At 38.7% G+C, this 23,443-nt stretch overlaps 1 protein-coding gene across 2 annotated transcripts in view; it reads right to left on the bottom strand.

Annotated features, from left to right (window-relative positions):
- Positions 1-14,559, bottom strand: part of TBC1D30 (TBC1 domain family member 30) — a 69,112-nt gene extending 54,553 nt beyond the window's left edge. For both annotated transcript variants that reach the window (XM_072973010.1, XM_072973011.1), the window contains exons 1-2: positions 13,808-14,559; positions 9,036-9,200 (exon numbers count right to left, since the gene is read on the bottom strand). In XM_072973010.1, the coding sequence (XP_072829111.1) occupies positions 9,036-9,200; positions 13,808-14,246 (604 nt within the window). In that variant the 5' untranslated portion in view covers positions 14,247-14,559. The remainder of the gene's footprint in view (positions 1-9,035; positions 9,201-13,807) is intronic.
- Positions 14,560-23,443: the final 8,884 nt, after the last annotated feature.

Below are 23,443 nucleotides of genomic sequence, written 5' to 3'. Positions count from 1 at the left end.
CCATAAGCTCTACTGGGGAGCTCAGGGTTCAAGCTGTTCTTTTAGATTTTCACAGTTAAGAGCAGACAGCCAAGAATTACCAGACATCTGAGGAAGGGCTCTTAACTATAATAGCAGCTTTGAAAGTTTCCTTCCTCCCTGTACCATCTACTTCCTCCAAATTGTCATTTTCCGTTTGTCTGTTTTAGTCTCTATCACATCCTTAGAGCAATAAGAAAATATATAGCATCCACAAAATTAAGAACAGAATATCATATATTTACATGAAGCATTCAAACAACCCGAAAAAGAACCCTCAATAAAAGGATTGGAAAATAAAGTTGAGACAATCTCTGAGAAAGTAAAGCAAAAAAACAGATATGGAAAATAAGAAAGAGGGGACTATTATAGAACTGGCCCAGGAGTTCTGACAGCCAAACAACTGAATTTCAGGAAGAGGAAAAGGGGGAGGGGGGATAAAAGGAGGGAGGAAAAGCGTCAAAGAAATAATTTACATAAATTTTCCAGAACTGAAAGACGTTAAGTTACCTGATTGAAAGAGCTTGCCTAGGCCCACCAAGCACGATGTGTGAAAAGGGATCCACGCTCAGCAACATGATGGTGAGTTTCAGAAGACCAGGGACAAAGAGAAGATCCCACAAGCTTGCAAAGAGGGAAAACAAACAGTCCAGGACAAAGGATGAGGAAACAGAAAGGCTTCAGACTTCTCAAGAGCAACAATGAAAGCAAGAAGGCAATGGAGCAGGTCTAGAATCGTCAAAGCCAGGATGTAATAAAAACATTTTCATTCCTGCAGAATTTCCAAAACTTTACCTCACAGGCACCCTTACTCAAGTGGATATGGGCAATGATATAAAAAATAATAATCAAGAAAGAAGAAAACATGGGACACAGGAAGGAAGAGACCTGACAGAGGAGACAAGAGGACCTCCAGAGTGAGAGTGAAGAGAGACCCCAAGACGGTGGCCGTACAACCAGCACGTACACCAGACAGCGCACAACCAGCGCACAGGGGAGCAGTGAGCCCAGCCGCAGTCAGCACAAGATGCTCCCTGCCGCTGGACCCTCTTTCTAACTTGAGGAGAGAACGCCCAGGAGAGCTGGTCCAGATTCTCATCTGCTCTTGTGTCCTTCACAGCGTGCTGGTGAAGTGCCTGCTCTCCATCCCCTCCACATCCACCAAAGTGTTCTGCTTTGACACACTTCTGGGAGCAAGAGCAAGGCCACGGTGAGCTTCAAATCAAAAATAAGCAGCAGTCTGCTCCCCCAGCTTCGCTGATCATTCAGCAACCAGCCCAAACTCCAGCCCTGGCAGAAGCCACAGGACTCGCTTATAACCTGGCCCTCTGACTCCCCCAGAAGGGGCTCCTGTGAATTCTCAGGGGAACCCAGCATCAGACTGTGACCCAGAAACTGTCTGGTTTTTTATCTTTTGAGAGCTTTTCTCTAACAGAAGCAACATTATCCTTTCCCTACACAACTAGGCCTGAGTGTGCTACTCAGCTTCTCAAAACTATATATCGTTCCCTAGTGACCAAACTTTGGTGTGTGTGTGTGTGTGTTTCAGCAAGTAATTTTTAGTATTTCATAGTAGAAAAAATAAATAAAACATGGCAAATCACATTGTGATTAATAATAAATGTACTTGTCATTATATCATTTTAAAAAAAAGCTATATATTGTTCAGGAATATGTACAGGAGGTGGGAAAACCACAGAGAGAAGCAAGGGAATAATTAACACAAATGTAAGGGAGAGAAGCCATTTCAACCAGGGGCTTCTAATGTGCCAGTAATATTTATTACTCAACTTTGATAGGTAGACACCCACCACCCACAGATCTTTCTTTTAAAATATACATGTACGTATCAGAATATACTTCTTTATAATCATGCATTCTATGATAGATATTTTAAGTAGTAAGTGAATTCTTGTTTAAATCAGCGAAATTGTTTCAATATCTTGAAACACTACAGGAATCCCAGAAAAATTCTTTAAAATGTTATGCCTATAAATGTGAAAAGTTATACGAAATGGGCAAACTCTATGTAATTTACCAAAGCTGACATAAGAAAACATAGAAGATTAAAAAAAAAAACCATAGGATTATTTGTAAGTTGAATTGATAATTTAAAGCCCTCCTACAGAGAAAACTTCAGGCCCAAATATTTTACCAGAGACTTCTACCAAACATTTATGAAAGAAACAACTCCAGTCTTACACAATCTCTTCCAAAAAATGGAAAAAGAGGGCACTGACTTCTTTTACGAGACTCCCAAAACTTGACAAGAGCACTGCAAGAAAGGAAATTATAAACTTAACTCATGCATGAACATAGGCATAAAAAAATTGTAAACAAAATATTAGCAAACCCAATCTAGCAACGTACATGTGAATGCATGTATACACATTACGTGTGTGTGTGCGTATCTCATGACCTAGCTAGGAGTTTTTCAAGAATGCAAAGTTGTTTCAACATTCAAAAAAACTATAAAATTTAACGTATTATCTCAATACAGCAGTAAAGTATGCGAGTTCAACATCTTAGGAAATTGGACAAGAGAATTTTCTTAATTTGATAAAGGGCTTCTATAGGAAACTTTCAGCAAACATTGTATTTAAAGGTGAAATGATGAAAACCTTCCCTCTCAGGTTGTACATGAGACAAAAATTTCCTTCCCATTATCACTACTTCCATTCTATATTATACTGGAGGTCCCAGCCAGTATACAAGATGAGAAAAAGAAATGAAAGAATGGTAAAGAAATCCATAAATCCGACAGTATTCACAGATGATAAAGATTATGTACTCAGAGAAAAAAACAAAAGATTTTACAGATAAATTATTAGAATCAACCGAAGAAAAAGTACAGTTACTGGATATAAGGTCAATATACAGAAAACAATCATATTTCTATGTACCAGAAACAAACAGAAAATAAATTTCTTAAAAGATACCAATTTAAAATAGCATCCAGAAACCTCAATTACCTAAGAGTAAATATTGTAAAAAATACGTAAGGCCTCTAAGGAAACCTGTAAAATATTATTCAAGTAAGTTTGAATAATAATAAATAATAATTTAAAATACTATACTTATGGACTAGAAGTTGAACACTGTAAAGATGTCATTTCTCCCCAGAAAGCCAATAATAAGCAAAACAATCTTGAAGAACAAGGTTTAAGAACCTACACTATCAGATAGTAAAAGTTATTGTAAAGTACAATAATTAAGACACTGTTGCACTGGCTCAAGGAGAGACAAATAAAACAACAAAACAGAATAAGAGCCCAAAAATGAACTCACAAAAATAAAGACATTTAGACATTTACATAAAAATGGCACCACAGAGCAATGGTAAAAGGATAAACCGGGCTGAGTCAATTAGATATTCATATGGACAAACATGAAATCTGACTCCTACCTCATACCATGCAAACAAAATGAATCAATTCTAGGTGGATTCAGATCTCATTATTTATTAAGCGTTTACAAAATAAAATGAGGAAATATCTTCATGAGTTTGGTATTAAAGAAAAAAAAAAGATTTCTTAAATAGGATAGAAAAAGCACCAGCTATAAAAGCCAGGACTGGTTACCTAATTGGTGAGACCCCTTGTTCAAAAATTAAGAGCTTTAGGACAACAGCAGCAGAGCACTAAACCACGTGTGGGCGCTACTGAGCGTGCACCCAATGTGACGCCACAGATCACACGCCTGCAAAGCCGGCCCTGCAAGAAGCTAAAAGACCAGTCAGCCGGACTACATAAAAGCTAAGAACTCGTGCTCATTAAATGACATCTTAAAGAGTGAAAATGCAGGCCAAATAAGTGAGAGAAGGTATTTGCACCACATCTATCTGACAACGACTCATATTCAGAACACATAAAGAGCTCCTACAAATCTCTAACAAAAAGGAGCCAATCCTTTTCTTAGGAGACAAATAGCCATTAAACGTATCAAGAGGCGCTGAACCACATTATGAATCAGCAAAATTAAAATGCAAATCACACAGTCACCAAAAGACTCACTAGAACAGTTAAAATGTAAAGGCCTGACAACTCCAATACCAGTTGTAGGCCACTCCAAGCTCACCTTTGCCTGCTGTTTTTTTCCCTATTGCATTTATCACCTTCTTACATACATGAACAAAAATATTGACTCCTAGGGAGCATGGGACTCAACTAGGTTAAGGAAAAGTGAATTACCAACTATACTTTAATTTTTTAAAGGTTAAAAAAAAATGTGAATTATGGGATTTTCGGGAGCTACAGAAAAACATCTGTTCTTTCATGTAAGGTTGCTAAATTGGAGCGCTGTTGGCCATTTGGGTGTTGTCTCATACAGAGGAAAGCACGGCTAAGAGATGGAGTCATATTCTTAAAGATACTATTTGAGCACCTGCATCTGATTTAGCTGCAGCTGAAGGCACATTCTCAGTACTTTGAATTAGGTAAGCCCATCAATTTCCTTCATTGCTTTAATCAGTTTGAGTTGTGTTTCTATACTCAACACAAAGGAGATTCGTCACTATTACACTGTGGACAAAACAAAATGGTAGACTGAAAAACAGTGCATTAATCATTCAAAATTATGTTTATAAATTATTTATGCCAATGGCACCAGCTTATGATACGGTACATGAAAAACGCGGGACACAGAAATGTTTATACAGTACACTGACTTTTGGGAAAACTTCATATTAAAAAGCCACTTGAGTAAAAATTCAAAAACATTAAGAAACTGTCTTTAGAAAACGATTTTCCCTCTTCTTTTTGCATTTCTGCATTTTCCAAAGTTTACTTAATGACTATACTATACTTTACACTTTTTATTGATATATAATTCACATACCATAAAATTCACCCTTTTAAACTGTACAATTTAGTGATTTTTAGTATATTCACAAAATTGTGTAACCATTATTACTATCATGGCAGAACATTTTCATCACTCCCAACAAGAAACCCATGCCATCAGCAGTCAATTCCTATTCTCCCTACCCCCAAACCCTGGCAACCACTAATCTACTTTCTATTTCTCTGGATTTGTCTATTCTGAACATTTCAAATGGAATCATAAAGGATGTGAACTTGGCATCTTTCACTTAGCATAATGTTCTCAAGGGTCATCCATGTTGTAACATGGATCAGTAACTTCACTCCTGTTTCTGGCTGAATAATATTCCATTGTATGGATACATCATACTTGTTTACTCATTCAACCACTGATAGACATTTGGGTTGTTTCCACCTTTTGGCTATTACTTAAAAAAAATGCTATGAACATTCATGTACCAATTTTTGTGGGGATACACATCATCAATTCTCTTGGGTAAATATCTAGGAGTAGACAGCTGGTTGAGTGCATTACTTTTATAATTTAAAAAAAAAAAAACACGAGAATTGTTTCCTAGTGGAAAATGTTGAATGTTAGTGCCACCAAACTCAGGGTCGCACAAATTCCTTCTCCTGCCACAGAGGACAAGGTACTACTGTAAAAAAGATCACCATAGAAAAAGAACAAAGACCACTCACTGTGTGATAAAGTTACCGGTCTCTGCCAGGCATTTATGATAGATAGCAAGATTTACTCACATCAGGGTATCAATGTGGACACATTAATAAAATGAAGCTGTAAGCTGCCTAAAATTCCTGTACTTATAGACCAGGCCAAAAGAAAGACAATACTTCTGTTTACGTTCACATTTCTTTTCATGATCTCTTTTCACACTTTTCCAAACACCACTAGATTTTATCACTTGATTTATAACACCATTTCAAGAACTTAACCAGCATAACTTAGACATCTTAAAAATTACAGAACTAGGCAATCTGATCATTAAGATGGCCCCCCTTCTGCCTTCAGGAAAAATAGTTAAGCCATGGGGTAAGCAAACTACTTAAAAATCTTAACATCAGAATCAAACTCCTGGTAAATAGTCATCTTATTTTTTTGCCCATTGTCTTAAGGCCTTTGGATGGATTTCCCTGAATACCACACTACATTCGTTCCATAATCCACCTGGCCAAGAAAAAATCAAGTATTTATTTCACATGCAAACTATTTCACATGCAAACTATGCTGCAGCAGCATATTCTAATAAACCTGAAACTCTCTATTAAGTCCTTTGCATGTTACAAATTTCTTACTGCTCCAACTGCATTCCAGTATTATAGAAGTATCACTCTAATTGCTGTGTCACAGTTTATGGTGCAGAGAGTGAACTTTTGAGACATCTAGCTTCAAAGTTCATCTCAACCACTTATCAGCTGTGTGATCGTAGGCAAATTACTTAAACCTTCTGAATCTCAGTTTCCCAATAAAATATGTCCAAAAATACATATATTTTTGGAACTGCTATGAGAGAGAAAACCAACAGTTTGGCATAAAGCATGTACTTAGTGAATAGTGACTGGTGCTCCCACTCATCTTACTCTTTTTCTTTTTCCTTAACAGAGGCACAGCACCTCATGAACACCAAGCACATACCCTACCAATGAGCTATACTCCCAGTCCCCTCACTTTATTATTAATATTACAGTGGTTATACTATGGTTATCTTTAGATCAATGATGAAATATAGGGGGGAAATCTGCTGCTCTATAAGGCAAATATTGATCCTGCTCTTATTCCCACCCCAGTGTGAAAGCAAAGGGATTCCACCATAAGGCTTGATGCAGAAAAATATAAAATGTAAGCAGTTATATCACCTGTGCTAGAAATAAAAATGATCTAGTCATTTCTGTTCCTAATCCACACTTAGGATTCTTATTTCAAAATGAATATATCACCTTTGGTGTATCAACAGGAAAGAACCCATTTGAATAAAAGATTAAAATTGTTTTGTTTTACAGCATATTAAAGGGGAAAAGTCACTTATGGAGAGAATCATAAGCACTGAATCCACAGGGAGGGAAAAATAGAGGTTATCTGGGTTTTTGCATATTAAATACAAACAATTCAACACGTATGTTGTATTTGAATGCATCACTGCCAATCACTACTAAAATGAAAGTTCAGTGATTAATTAAATGCATTTGTTATTCGCTGACTTTGAGGAAAGAGGCCAAATGCGCAACTACTGAAATGAGGCAAGCAGTCACAAAACATCTCACCTCTGGGATTCTAAAATGGAAAAATTAGCATCTAGTCAAATTTCTAACAACATCTACATCATCATCCAGTGTCATATGATGCAAGTGATCATTCTGACACACTGTTATTTCTTAATTCAACAAAAAACATTTTGTTCCATGTACTAGAGTCTTATTACCAAGATGAGAATTGAACTCCAAGGAAAGGCGCCATTCACCCCATAGTCTCCGAAATGCAAAACCCAATTTAAAGAGACAAAAATCTAAAATATACAGGGATAATGCATCCACAAATTCACACATTAAATCAGAGGCGTGTGGACACATTTTTCTAAAAAGACATCAATGCTGGTCCTTTCATCGGTCAAGCAAAGCCAAATTCTAAATGACTGTCAGTCCCTGGTAATTACCAGCCCGTGATCCTGCGCTGGCCTGACATTCCTCTGCCTCCTGACACCAGCTCCACTGCCCCCTTATACTTTTCCACACATCCAAACCCACGCATTTACCACTTCGTGCTTTTAACTTCTGATACAAAGGATAATAATGAGTAAATGAAAACACAGTTGAAAAGAGAAAAATCAAAATCAAAACATTTCAAAATAAGAGGAAAATACGATTTTTACTGGACCCTTGTGAATCAACCACAATTCATGGGAAAACATCAACTACTTACAACACGTGACAACTTTCTGTAGGTACACAAATTCTCTGCTGTACATGCATATACATGCATATGTGTATTTATGTATCTATACCCTCCTTCTCTGGGTATTTCAGACAAGTGCCTGGCTCTGGAGAAAACCCAATTCAAAACCAGTCTACCCAATTACTTTCCTGCCTCTTGTATGGACTATTATATCATTATAACAATTAAGCAGCGTTCCATTGAACACGCCTTAGGTTGAAACCTTTAGTAAACAGCATGAATAATAATTAGGGGATAACAGTGATATAATCAAAGGAGAGGAAGACAATAGTATTTTCTTTTAATAACAAACAGAAGAATGGAATTTAAGCCATTAATTTTATTCTCTGAAACTCATCAAGCCCTGAAAATTGTTTTATGAAAATAGACACATCTTAATATGGAATGAAAAAGAAAAAAAACTCTTAGGAGCTGTCACGTTACATAGAGAATGTGACAGGGTAAAGAAACAAGAAAAGGCAACTTTCACATGCACCTAAAAAGCCGCCAGGGGAGAATCTCTATGAAAACACATCACTGTGCCTGATTATCATACCTGCACATGCTGTTCTGCCGTGCTGCATGTGAATGAAAAATACAAAACAAAAACAGGGAAATATTAGCAGAATAAAACATAAAACTATTGCATGGAGAATTTAAAAAATCAGTTCACAAGCTTTTATGTCTAGTATCTAACTCAGATTAGTAATTTAACATTTTAACTCAATTAACAAACCATGCATCTCTTAGTTATAAATGGATTACCCACAAGATGGGTTTCATGTGTTAAAATATTTTGTCCTTTTCAGATTTCAGAGCAAGCTGTGAGATCCTGTTACAAGAATCTTCTTCTTTTAAATCACTTGTTTAATTCACTTATTAGAGCAACACACAGGCTAAGTAAGAAAGCAGTCGTGCCTTTTAGGTTCTGTCTCTCGGCTGCTGTTTTAAAAATAAAGATTTTAGTCATTATTTAGCATCAGGCAATAATAACCATTGTCAAAGTGAAGTACTACCTCAAATCTAGAATAATAAAACCAAGTCTGTAACATAGACATGGAATACACATTTTAACTGAACAATACAGGAAGCTTTCTGAGTTACTCGTGGTTCTTAGTTCTGAGGGGGAACTAAGGCTTCCATTTACAATTTCTCAATACATATATTGAAAAACACAATGACTGCTGACACGGCTTCACCAACATTCTGGTCCCACATGGCAAAAGGGCTAAGCCCAGCCCAGCACTTACTTCTCTTCTGAGACACGGCCTGCAGGCACGCCGTCACCACGTCGCAGTTCCTCTGCACTTTATGCAGAAGCCTATCTTTCTGCTTCAGCTGCCGAAGTAACCTGGCCGACTGAATGCCAATCCTGTACTTGAGCTCTCCAAGAATTGTCTTCAGTTCATTGGTGTCTTTCAGTAAAGCAAAAGAAAAACAGAACAATAAATACCCTGAGAGGAATACAAATTCCAATGTGATGCCAATCACGAGATAAATATCTGCAACATCCATTTAAACCAAGTAATCCTGGAATCACACCCAGGATTACATGTACATATTTAGCCAAGAGATTCTGGTGAAATCAGTTGCTCATCCGTTTCCTGTCCTGTCCAGGAGACAAGTACCGTAAGATAAATTTTATTCTTGAGGCTACCTATAACATGTAAGCAGAGATTCTTCTACGGTATCCAACTCTGGGTGCAAATTTACATTTCTTTGCCTTAAAATTGGCAGGTACATTCTGTATCATGAAAGTGCTCAAACAGCAAGCTTGCAAGAATATTTTTTAATCTGTTACATCAGTGATAAACCTAACAGCTGATAACAAATGTTTTTAAAAGCACTCACCTTTGTAAATGATTAGTTACAAGTAAATAACATTACCAAATTTTCTAACGTAGATAAATGCAGTCATTATGGTTTTGTTTTAAATACAATCTTGCAATAGCTTGACTATTGGGTACAACAGTTCATCTTCAAATATGGTAGAAAACATACTTCCTTCAAACAGATAAAAGATAATTCGCATCCATAAAACTAATATACTCAACAGCAGTTTTTCCATAAGTGACAAAATACGAGGGAATCAGAAGTGACCACCACATCCCCATGAATAATCATTACAGTTGGGAGATTTTGTTTGTCACATTTGACATTATCATCAGTCACCACAGTGTGACCTGCCAGGCAAGCAAGGCCTTCCACTCAGCTCATTAGAGGTTCTGTGTGGGGTTTGGATCTACTCATTTTGAAAGGGATTTGGAGAAACTAGGGAGGACCAGAAAAGAACAAAAGAAATGTTCAAAGTAAGGAAAGTGCTCGAGGTCAAAGGAAGTGAACTTTGGGGGTCTGTATAAGAGAAGAGCAAGGGGGTGTTTAAGCAGCTGTCATATTGATTGACCACGTTATGGAAAATGCATTTGACCTTGAGTTAAAAAGAACTGCCTTTGGATCAACCAACTATCTGCATGATTTTAGGCAAGGCAGGGCTCCAAGTCTCAGATTATTCAAGATTATTCTGAGAAACAAATGTGAACAGCCTTTAGAAACATTAATATAAAGAGCATGACAGTAAGAAGGAATTACTGTGAAGAGAACAAAGGCCAGTTACTTCTCTCACCTCGAGTTCAAATGTGGTGAGATACAATGAGAAGTAAGAGTTCACTTAGGTTAATTGAAAATACTTGGGCTCTAAGGATGATTAAATATGGAATCAAGCTACAAGAAGAAATCAAGAACAAACCAGAGACTCTTCAATCCTAGATTTCTTCAAATAGAGCAAATTTGAATGTTTTAAATTTTCCCTTCTAGAAACAAAAGGGGTAGATAGGAATATTATCTTGCATTTATACTTTTCTTCCACAAAAGAGTCATTTTCAGTGACTCTAAAGGCACCTACAGTGCTATGATTTCTGAATTATATGTACTGTCCAACACAAAAATCTTCAGAGTTAAATCTGAAAATGTCTTCTGTAGCAACATCTGAAAACAGAAATAAGGTCTCCTTTATCTCTGTATGTCCCGTAGCCTCAGCCACAGCTCCTAACACAGTGTTAAATAAACCAGGAAAAATGAGGAGATCCTCAGCTAACAAACTGAACTATTTCCTCTTCAAGGAATTCCAGTGTACATAACAATACAAATAATATCTAACATTTCCTGAGCACTTCATATACATTAACTTACATCATTCTCAATACAGCCCTCTGAAGTAGTATTATCCTTCTTAATTTTATTTTTTTAATTTAATTCTTGTTTTGGGTTTTTTTTGTGGGGGGGGGAGTAGTTAGGTTTACTTTTTTTTTTTTTTAATTTATTTACTTTTAGAGGAGGTGCTGGCGGTTGAATCCAGGACCTTGATGTATGCTAAGCATGTGTCTACCACTTGAGCTATACCCTCTCCCCTTATTATCCCTATTTAGGTGAGAAAAATGAGACTCAGAAAGGTTAAAGAACTTGCCCAAGGACACATAACCAGTAAGGAACAGTGGCAGGATATGAACTCAAGCCTTCTAACTCCAGAGTTCACACCCTTAAAGTGAACACTAAGAAGAGAGCCTAGATTTCCTGAGAAACCATTTTGGTGCCTCACAGAACTAAAGGACCCACACATGCTAAATATCTATAAATAGGTGCTAAAGCAAAATCCCTAACAGGGGAGAGAGAATTAACACACAAGTTATCTACATTATATGAGATTCCTAACTATTATGTTAGAAGCGGTATTTTTTGAACTTGAAAAAAATCAAATAACCTAATATGTTGTAAAAATTATTTAAGACAGCTGTTTCCCAGATGACTGGATAAAGAAGATGTAGTATATTTATACAATGGAATACTATTCAACCATAAAAACCAACAACATAACGCCATTTGCAGCAACATGGATATTCCTGGAGAATGTCATTCTAAGTGAAGTAAGCCAGAAAAAGAAAAATACCATATGTGATCACTCATATGTGGAATCTAAAAAAAAAAAAAGAACATAAATACAAAACAGAAACAGACTCGTAGACATAGAATACAAACTTGTGGTTGCTGGGTCGGGGGTAGGGATAGACTGGGAATTCAAAATTTGTAGATACTGACAGGCATATGTAGAATAGAACAAGATTATACGGTATAGCACAGGGAAATATATACAAGATCTTGTGGTAGCCCACAGCGAAAAAAAAAAAATGTGACAATGAATGTGTGTATGTTCATGTATAACTGAGAAACTGTGCTCTGCACTGGAATTTGACACAGCATTGTAAAATGACTATAACTCAATAAAAAAAAAGTTTTAAAAAAGATAGAGGCAAAAAAATAAATAAAAATAAATAAAAGAAGACAGCTGTTTCCATCACCTAATTCTTTATTCTCAGTACTCTAATGATGCTTATCAATAAAAGGAGAGGGTGTGGGGGACTATCATAATATAGCGCCATGTTTATCCTAACCGGGTCAACTACAAGAAAAACCGAAATGAGCAGGCAGCTAACCATCCACTGAGACTAAAGCTTGGGCAAAACAGACTCCTATAGGTCTTATGAATGATTAATAGAGTGGTCACTTAGCTGAAATCTACTTCCAAAGCTGTACCATGACCACTTCCTTAAACTTTAGCTTGCCAAATTTTTCTTCCAAAAGGAAATGACTAATCCACAAAATTTCTCTCAGTAATGAAAAGTGAATAACCTTGTAAAGACAGAAAGCTGAATCATAATTCTCCAAAACTGATTTTGTTGGATTCTGAAGGAACTATTGCCCTGCAGAACTCCTGGCATACACAAACACACTGAGAACAGCCAGATAGTTGTATAAAATTAAATGGCACAACTCCAGCTAAAGTCTCAGGCAGGGGGAGGAAGGTGGAAGCCATTTATAACAATCAGCTGGGGAAAAAAAACTTCACTAGGAAGCCGAAAGAGGAAGCTGTAGGCTGTTTACATAGATTTCAGAAAGCAGACAGATTTATTCCCTTTCTAGTTAGGTTGGGGGGGGGTTGTTTGTTTGTTTGTTTTTAATCCCCTGGCACCAGCTAAACTGCTTTTACATACAGGAGATAGGAGACCACTCTACAGTACTCTCTTTCCTCCCTCTTCTGGTAATTTAGCACAAGGACATTAATTCAAGGAATGTTACTATGTCTTAGCATGTTTTCCACACCTCTGTTCATTTTGTAAATTGAACTCTTGATATAACTGTACAAAAAGACAACTGTAATAACCAAGTGCCTGGAAGGCAAGCTATTATAAACAGTTGAGAAAAAAACACCAATTAGGACAGAAGCATCAGAGTCTGATAACGAAAGAAACATCAAATTAGCTTCTCCCCGAAAGCCAAGGCCATTTTCGGATCAACGTCTCCAACAGAAGGTACTAGCAATTAAATTCTGTGATAACGTCAACGCTCTAGGGCCTTTCACTAATTCGCCACTCAGGGGGCAAAAAAATCCACCTAGTGAGCATCTTGAAACCAGACGTTCTGAGAAACAAATTTCACACGTTCTGCGTAGAAACTGAATTACTTTGCCTCACTAGTTAAACATTATCCAAGTAGTGTGGCCAAGGAAGGCGGATTGAAAAAAAAAACTAAACTAAAAAAACAAACAAACCAAAAAACAGCTCCGAGAGTCACTTTTTTTCTCTAAGAGTCCTCTAGGTAACCTCACGTAGACATCTCAGAAACTCCAAACCCGTCCTAACAGCTGTTCTGGTGAAAATTAGAATCTCGACTGCCTCTCCTCTTGGGCCTCCACAAACACAAGGAGGATGGGGGACGGGCATACTACCATTCCAACAACTGAAGCTTCACTCAACTCGAGACGGGATGGGGGGACAATAAGAACTAGGTCTAGTCGTGAATTCATGACCCTGTTGGCACCTGCGACAGATCGAAAGAGACGCTCGGAACTTAGTATCTGGGCGCTTGGCGGATCAGCATAGGTGCGCACAGGTGAGCGCGGGAGCGCGCGCAGACCCGGCAGGCGCGCGGCTCCGGGGAGCTCCCGGGACCCCCCTCCCCGGGCCCTCACCTTTCTGCCGCAGGTACTGCATCTGGTGCCGCTGGCTCGGCCGCTTCTGCAGCTCCTGCAGCACGCGGGAGTCGCCGGCGCCGCCGCGGCCGCCCAGGTACACGTCGGAGCCTGAGGCCTCTGCGGAGCTGTCGAAGCTGTCGCAACGCCGCTCGCGGCCCCCAGGCCCGCGGCCCCCGCCGACCGCCTCCTCCTCCTCGGTGCAGCTGTACAGCTCGGTGAGCAGCCCGCTCACCAGGGACGCCGTGCGGCTACCCGGCGGCTCGCCCGGCTCCGGCTCCTCCTCGCCCTCCCAGGAGTCCCAGGAGCCGGGTGCTCGCTCCCCGGGGGGCGCCCCCTGCAGGCATGGAAGCCGGGGCGCTCCGGGCCCCGCGTCGTCGGGCTTTGCCTCGGGCTGCTCCTTGCCTGCCTCCGGGTCGCTTGCGGGCAGGACCTCCATGGCCCCCGGCGCGCAGCGGCCCCGCTCCCGCCGCTCCTCCCGCCACGCCGCGCGGGCCAGTTCCGGGAGGAGGCGCGGCCTCAGCCCCGCAGGGGGTGTGCTGGGCCGGGCGCAGCGCCCGCAGGCTCCGGATACCCTAGTTGCCGGACCTCCCCCAGGACGGCCTCCGCGCCACTGCCCTTCGGCCCCGGGAGGGGAGGAGAGCCAGCAGCCACGCTGCTGGACACCTGGGTACACCTGCAACAGGTGAGGCACGCCAGCGCCCGGGAGCGGTCTCTGAAGAGCGTCAAGGAGCAGGATGTAGCCAGAATGTATCAGGATAAAGCCTCTAGCCCCGGGGAGCGGGGGTGGGGAAGGGCGCTCTGGCCGCTGTCACCTTCACTTTTAAGCACGTGATTAACTCAAAAAGAGGGCAACTCTTGCATCTTATTCAGCCACCAGCTGGAAATAATGCCCGGGAGAATTCTAAACGCCAATCAACTGGCGGAGGCGGGGAGCTTCCCCTTCACATACTCCGGGCACAATGCCCAGCCCTTCTTACCTTCCCACCTGATTTGGGCGCCTTTAAAGGAGTTCTTAGTTTAGTTTCTGACAATCACCTTTCTAAAGACCTGGCATGTACTTGAGGTTTAGTAACTCTGTGAACTTTTTTCTTTCGGTGAAAGATAAAGTACTGGATTAAGATCAATTAATTCCCTAGCCCAAGACCTAACAGAGAATGAGGATTTAATAAATGTCATGAAAAGGCAAAACTAATAAACTGATGCAGCTGATTCTATCAGTAAAACTCAAATTTTACATGATAATCTAAGAGAGGTATCTTTATCCTAGACCTCAATGGAAGAACTGGGTGCCCCTTCACTGTAGATAGTTTTGTGAATTTAGTAAGAATTGTCAACGTTTTTGAGCGCTTTTTGTGTGCCAGGGACTGTTCTTAGTTCTTTGCACGAATTATCCCATTTAATTCTCATTTTAACCCTATAAAGCAGGTAAGCACTATTTTTTAAATTTAGGTGTAATTGACATATTAGTTTCAGCAGTACAACATAATGATCCGATATTTGTATATGTTGCAAAATGATCACCATCATAAATCTAGCTCACATACGTCACCACATAGTTACAAAGGTAAGCACTGTTTTTTCCTCACTTTTCAGATGAAGGAACTGAGGCACAGAGAGGCTAAATAACTGCCCATGCACAAAGAACAAAGTGAACTTAAAGCTTAAATGTCTGGCTTTCATTATGGTTGAATATATATTTCATTGTGGATGAGTGTGTATTTGTCTATCTCCTAACGCTTTTAAATACTTGCCGTATTTTTAAAAGGACCAACAGCACACCTAGTGAACAATGGTGGTGCTTTATGTTTGTTCAGCATACTTCTTACTTTTCAAGGCACTTTTGTTATAGAGCCTGAAGAAACCTGGCCTCACCACAATACATGTAAACACAGAGTGGGTGCAACAGGACCCTTTCTGAAATTGGAGTTAGTATAAGGAAAGCAGAAGTTTTATAACTCTTCCCTTAGGTATCCAAAATGTTAAATTATACTAGAAATAGCATTTTATGGTTTTATAACTGTATTAACTACTACAGTTTCCATTTAACTTTAAAATGTATGCAATAGAAGGAATGGAATTATGCGTTATTTTGTTTTTTCTTTTTTCAAGTTTTTTTTTTCTATTATCTCTGGCATTCGATAGAGACCTGAAATCCCTCCTTCAGATGCCAAACTTTGCAACAAGCAGAACTTAAATAAAAGGAAACACTGAAATTAGATCTCTTTTCTTAGTTGACTTCCCAGTCCTTTCTATCTCCACCTGGTAAGAGAGGTGATAACTACTGGTCCTCAGCACAATTCACATCCGGGGTATTTCTATCAAGACCTATGGATAAAGAAGCTCAAAGTGAACTGAAGGGGATGGTGAAAGAGGACAGGAAAAATGGCAGGTCACTGACATGTGAACATTTCTAAATTAATCAGAACTTCAAAATTATCTCCTGTACCCTCTCATTACCAAATCACCTGAGGAGTGAAAACTGGCAAAATAAAAGCTAACCAGGAAAGCAGATTCAAGGTCCTTGCCCTGTTGACTGATCTTGGCCCAGATATCCACAGGACTCCTCTCACCAGGTCAGGTCTCTGTTTAAATGTCATCTTCTGAGTGGATCCCTGCTAATGGCCCTATTTGAAACTGCAGCTCCCTGCTCCACAGTATTTGTGTCTTCCCCTCCATGTTCTCTTTTTTTCCAGAACACTCACCACCTTCCAACATACTATACCATCTACTGATTTATTTTACTGTCTTCTGCTAGTAAAACATAATCTCCTGAAGGCAGGAATTTTTGTCTCCTTTGTTCGCTGGGATACGCCCACCGCCTAGAACAGACCCTGACACATTATCAGTACTCAATAAATGTTTGTTGAATTAACTAACTGAATGAATAAAATGAAAACTAGAGAACAGATCGACTCATTGCCTACTTTCCTAAGAAATGAGAGTTCTATTAAACAGAATCCTAGAAGAGGTGTCGGCAAAGAGCAGCCCATTTCTAAACCCTAATTACTGCTGCCTGGTGACTGGAAGGTTCCCAGCAACTTCCTGAAGGTCTGAAGCCAACTAACTGGATATGAAAGAAAACCATTGACCTAACATAATAGGATTGCAAACTGATCATGACTAATTAATAGCTTAAATTTAATTTACTATGGTTACTTATGCTACTACTAATAATCACCATTTTAATTTGTTTGGACTTTTAGTTTTAATATTTAATTATATTAATTATTTCTATGTATTATAAGGTCCAATATTGCATTATATTTACAAGGAGCTAAGAAGCATCTATCTCTAAGTTGAGTACAATTTACTATAGTCGATAGAATGTAATTTATATAAACCTGTGCGCAAGATACATTTAAAGTTATTTCCAAACCTAGATCAGGGTCTTGCTAATAATCTTCTGACACCTGACATTTAAAACTACCTTAACAAGACTGTCAACATTTTTGATAATTTGATAATTTTTTTCAGCATGTGCAAACACACACATAAAAACTAAATTGCTATGATGAACATTTCAATTATTCTTGGAATGGCTGATTTCTAAAATCTAGCAGTTAACCTTTTACTCTAATCCTTCAAGGATTACTCACACTCGAGTCACAAGAGAAACGCACAGGTCATTGCTGGATTTCAGCTCTTCTCATGGAAGCTCACTTTTGTTCTTTAATTTTGCTGATTATAATTTATTTATATCCTTGGAATGGGATACAATCTCTATTTTTCAACTTAGTAACTATACTTGAAGAATATTCTTTTATTTTTCAATCCAAAAAGTTGGGAACAGAGGTAAAAAAGGGATTTTCATACTTTAAGAAGCCATGAAGCCCTACCCAGACCTTAGGAAATGCATAGCAGACAGTCAATAAATAAGAGCTGTTAATGTTGAATGATATTTAAGTAACAAAATTCGAGTGCTTAGAAGAAATTTGGAGATCTCATCTGACTACTTCTTAACAATTAATTATTACACTATATTTCAAAGTGACAGACTATAACCTTTCCTTTGCAATAGTAAAAAGAAAAATTGTGATTACTCAGTGTACATCAGCTGGGAACTGAACTTCTGATCTCTCACCCATATTCAAGCGATATTCTTTGAGAGTAAGTGAGGTGTCCATCATGTCACTACTTAGGTAACTACTGACAAAGGCTGACTAACGTCGACTGACTAAGCTGCTTTGTCTAATTCACTGTTTAGTTAGTGCCTCTTCCATGTGGATGCTTTCTGGTGGACATAAACATGTTATGCAAAGATCTTTACACTGTGCCTCTACCCAGACCTCCCCATCTCCAATCTCCCAGGCCTTTTCCTTCCAGGCTCATGACCAGCCAGCAGAGGCCCTTCACCACTTACGGTGAGTCCATATGTATTCTAGCCTCAGACCACTTCTCTTTCCACACAAACTGGATGGTCTGGTGCACTATCTGAAGCTCCCCATTAAGGTGGTTTTCTCTCACCACTGTGATTCAAGACCAAGCCGGAGTGAGGCTCTAATGCAACCACCATCCATTTCCACTTTGCACCCATATACCAGCCTGTTCTATCCTTAAACCAAGCTAAATTTTCTCCTCCTCCTTCAGCTAGTCCTATAGTACCCCAGGTGAGAGCTGAGACAGGAGTACTGGGGTAACCATGATGAGCAATATAGGAGTCCAGACTATCTCTTCATGTACTTGTTTGTGCTCTCTGCTCTTGCTCGTGCTTTGTTCTGGATGTACCATTTCATCTTATGTAGAACTACTGCTGATCCTGACCAACTTTATGACTTGGGGGTCCAAGAGGACCCAACTCATGATGGATAGTTCAAAAAGCATGGTCATTGGGTACCTCATGGTCAAGAGTCCCATCTCTATTAGGGCTCAGTACATTAGGAGCTGTTTTTTAAAAGATGTGTATTTTCTGCTATAGATACCATGACACTGCTCCAAAACCTCAGAGCCTGCATTGTGATTTTCCTAATGGGGCTTGCTCCACACTGCATCTTTTCCCACCATTGACATCTGGAATGTCATAGAGTCTGCCAGAGTGTAAGATCCAAGCAGAAGGGCTACCTGCATCAGAGGATGGACCTGTCACCAGGACAGACTTCAAGATATGACCTCTGCAGTTGTACAGAGCCTCACTCTCAGAAGGTCCCCACACTTGGCTTAATGCTTTGTTGTCATCATCTTGAAATTATCAGCAATTTTACCTTTGAACTTGTATTTCATAAGTGAAGTCCAATGGGGCGATGGAAGGTGTGCTTGAGCAGTGGAAAAAAGCTAGGACATGGGGTACAGCAGGCAGCAGCCAGACACCAAGCAACTGTCACATGTGCATGCCTCCAGGCAGTCCCGGGAAGCTCAGGGCCCCAGGTGGGCAGGTAGAGACCAGAGCCCAGGTTGGGGGCAGCAACAGTAGAAAAGCAGCAGTGGTGGCGAGCAGCAGTAGGAAAGCGAGATTTTCTACTTAAAACCAGCGCTGGGACCTGCCGTGGGGTCTAACTTGCCCATCTGTTCCACGAATGCCATCTTTGCCATGTTTGCCCAAATCTTTGAGATCTGGGACAGGAACTACCAGCTTTCCGGCAATACACTTTGTCAGTAAATTATTACAAAATAAAAGCACATGTATGGATATTGAAATAAAGCATATCAGAAAATTATTAGAATTCCTCGAAGAGTTGAGAGTCCCTGGTTTTGAAAACTTCTGCAATGTGGCAAATCAAATATCCGCAAGCTTAGACAGAAATTAAATTTAAAGATCAATGAATGTCATAGGGTCTCTCTCCTAGCCTCTGGAGCCCATGCGTCATATCAAAGATTCCGGCATTTTAGCTGCCTCTTGTTCATCCTGACTGATCAGCATGATGTCATCAGTGTAATAGATGGATTTGATGTTCTGCAAATGCCCAGAAAGACTAGATCTGTTTAAACTTTATTATGACATAGAGTTATAATAGGTGTTTAAACACCTCGATGTGTTCATTTCTTCATCTCTGTCATTTATTACCTGTTTTTACCGACTGATTTTTCTCTTGGTTATTTATGGGTCACATTCTCCTGTTTGGGGGCCTGTGTAGTAAATTTTTTTATTGGATGCAGGATATGGTAAATTTCATCTTGTTAAGACTCTAAGATTTCGTAGTCTTCCCTTAAAAACTGTGGGGCCTTGTTTTGGCAGACAAGTTAAGCTCTTTGCAGATCAGCTTGATATTCTGAGACTTGTATTTAAATATTGTTATTGTAGGAATATAGCACTTTTCGCTCATGATAGTTTAGCTCTACTACTAAGGTAAAGCCTTTCTGGGTTCTCTGCTGAAAGCTCCTTGTAGTCAACAAAGATTTTCATGGGGGAGGGCAAATCTCAGTGGTAGAGTGTGTGCTTAGCATGAATGAGGTCCTGGGTTCAATCCCCACTACATCCATTAAATAAATAAATAAATAAACCTAATTACCTCCCCCCCCCAGAAAAATTTTATAAAAAGAAATGTTTAAAAATTTTAAAGGGGGCTGGGGGATACCTCAAGTGGTAGAGAACATGTTTAGGATGCAAGAGGTTCTGGGTTCAATTCCCAGTACCTGTGTTAAAATAAGTAAGTGATGCCAAATTACCTGCCCCACAAAAAAATAAAAATTAATTAATTAATTTTAAAATTTTTTTAATTAAAAAAAAAAAGACTTTTCCTTCTGGCTGGTTGGATCTCAAACATTTCCCAACTTCTCTGAGAATTATTACATCTCCTTGGTTATTCATTGCCTTATGTTATGGTGCCTTCACTATATGCTTGCACATCTTAGTGTTCAACAAAGTCTCAAAAGGACATCTATGCAGATTTATGAAGCTCTTCACCTACATAGCTTCCTACTCTTTGGAACTTTGCCCCACAAGTTCCAGTTGCCCTACAAGTTCCAGCTACCTCAGCTTTCTGCAACTGTAACCTTTCTCCCTTCAACTTAACTTTATTCTACCTAATACCCTCTTTCTGGCTCTCTGATTCAGAATGTGCCTCCAGGTAGAAAACGGGGGCAATTGTTTATTTCCCTTCACACATAGGTCACAATCTTGCACTGACTGTTGTCCACTGTGTGAAAACATATATTTTGTCCTGTTTTTTACTTGTTACAGGAGGAAGGTTAGCCTGCCCCTGTTACTCCATCATGACCAGAGACTGGGCTTTTGAGGTTATTAAAAGTGAAGGAGATTTATACTTCAGAGGTCATGATGGAAAATGGTGTTGTACCCAGAATGGAAATTTCATGGGAATTTTTCAGTAGATGGATTTTATCCATTTTGGCTTAAGCTCTTAGAAAGAAATGACAAAGTGAAAAAATAAGGCTTATTTTACCAAAATAATAAATGAAAAATTAATTGAAGTGATGAGAAAATGTTTTTTTTTTAAATGCAAGTCAAATACATAACCAGACACCAAATAATAACATTATACATTCTACTCAGATGTGACTAAGATCAATCAGCTGTTCATTACTGTGCACAACTCTTCTAGCAGGAAACCCTATTAATGACTTTTAACTTTTTCAACCAACTGAAAACATTTTTCTGAGACTTCAAAGCGAAACAAGATTTGGACTATTTCTACCTGCAGTTGAACAACATTTACCATCAGTCATATGTCAACACAGCTATTATGATGATTAGGACAAAGGGCTGCAGGCTCTTTAAAAAAACTGCAGACCATGAGCCTTATTTTACAACTCATTGCCTTATTTTTGTTGGAAGAAAGGCTTCCCTCAAAGTACCTGAAGTTGTTAACTATGTCAATAATGTGCAACAGTTGTGTATATTACTTTCCGGTTCAACGACTATGTGCCATATTTTAAACGTATTTGCCATCTTGGATTTTTTTCTTGTAGCGTCTAAGGATAATGAAAAGGTCTGCACATTATAAAGGTGTCCAAGCCTTGCAACATAGGCCCTAGGAAAATGTTAGGACTCTAAAATACATTTGCAACAACTCAGAAGACAAACAAGAATACAAATGAGATGTAAAAACTTAACATTAAAACTGCAATTTAGAAAGATGTTTTGGAATGTTTTAATGAAACTACTGATAAACTACAGACTCCTGATGGGGACCTATATAGTAGGTACCTTCTTTTGTCATCTTTAGATTTATTGATTCAAAGCACTGAGATAAAACTGAGATTAAAAAATTAATGGATATGAAATCAAAGTGATAAAGGATGAGTGAGAATATCACGCGAAATTATCCTGACGTTGAAAAGTAAATAGTGACAAATGTTTTCCAGGTCAGAATAAAAACAGTAACTCATTAAGAAGAGATGAATTGTAAATGAAAGTAATAATAGGCTCTTGAATTGTTTGCTAATCAATTTGGAAAGAGAAGTGGATCATATAAATTCATTCAAAAATATTTAAATTTTTTTCTAATCTGACCTCAAACTGACATCACTGAAGATATAAACTCATAATACGTGATTACAATGAGTACACTGATGACTTTGAATTAGTGCCTTCAATTCAAAGAATACCTAAGATTAGTACCTGTGCAAGAAAATCTGAATGCCCACATAGAAATACTTGGTAAGAGCTTTCTGAAATTTGACACACATACAAAAACCAAATGAACTATGAAGGTAAAAAAAAATTTTCTGAACTATCAACAGTAAAAAAAATATTGATCAATGATGCTAGAGAAAAGACTAAATTATTTTTCTATTCCCTCTATAGAAAGTACTACAAACCACCATCATGTGAGAAATCAATTAAAGAGGACATAGCCACAAAACGTGGGTGGAAAAAAGTCTGGAGAGTGTCTGACAGTTAATTAATAAAAACAGTATGTTGTTTTTAAATTTTGCATTATTTGTAATATTTTTCAACTTTTACTAATTTCTAATATTGTGGTTTCTTTTCTCAGTCTAAATGAATATTCAGGGGGGAGGGTATAGCTCAGTGGTAGAGCACGTGCTTAGCATACATGAGGTTCTGGGTTCAATCTCCAGGACTGCTATTAAAATAAATAAATAAATAAACAAACCTAATTACCTCCCCAAAAATATATATATATATTCACCTTTATGCCTAATTTTGTATTTGTAATTATTATTCTTTTTATTAAGGAGCCACCCTCAAAAATTGTATATAAACTGCAGGCCACACAAAATGTGGATCTGCCCTTGTTATCAACATCTCTCCATCTAATTGATCTACCTTTATCCATTCTCATCCTCATCTAATCTGTACACCATGCCACAGGCAAAAGGATTCATGCAGGATTATATTTCTTCTCTACTCTTCCGGTGATTTCCCATCAGCCTTAGGATAAAGACCAAAATTCTTAACACAGGGTCTGGGCCCTGCCTACCTCTCCCCCTTTTCTTACTCAGCTCCAACCATGCTGGCTTCTTTTGTATATTTGAATGCACCACCTTAGGATGCTGTTCTCTGTGCCTAAGAGACAGTCTATTACTCAACTATTTCATTAACAAAGTATCTATTTAAACTTTAGACAGTCATTCAATGTTACTTCCTCAAGGGATCTTAGACTAGGTCAGTCCTCCACCCCCTTAAATGCTCGTTGCACCCTTTACTTGTCCTTCATAGCACGTTTTCCTGTTTGTAATTATATACTGGGTGATTGTTAGATTGTATATTTCTCTGCT

Source organism: Vicugna pacos, chromosome 12 (assembly GCF_048564905.1).
Source record: "Vicugna pacos chromosome 12, VicPac4, whole genome shotgun sequence".
Classification (NCBI taxonomy): domain Eukaryota; kingdom Metazoa; phylum Chordata; class Mammalia; order Artiodactyla; family Camelidae; genus Vicugna; species Vicugna pacos.
Note: the sequence above shows the minus strand (reverse complement) of the source record. Positions and strands in the feature narration are given on the sequence as shown.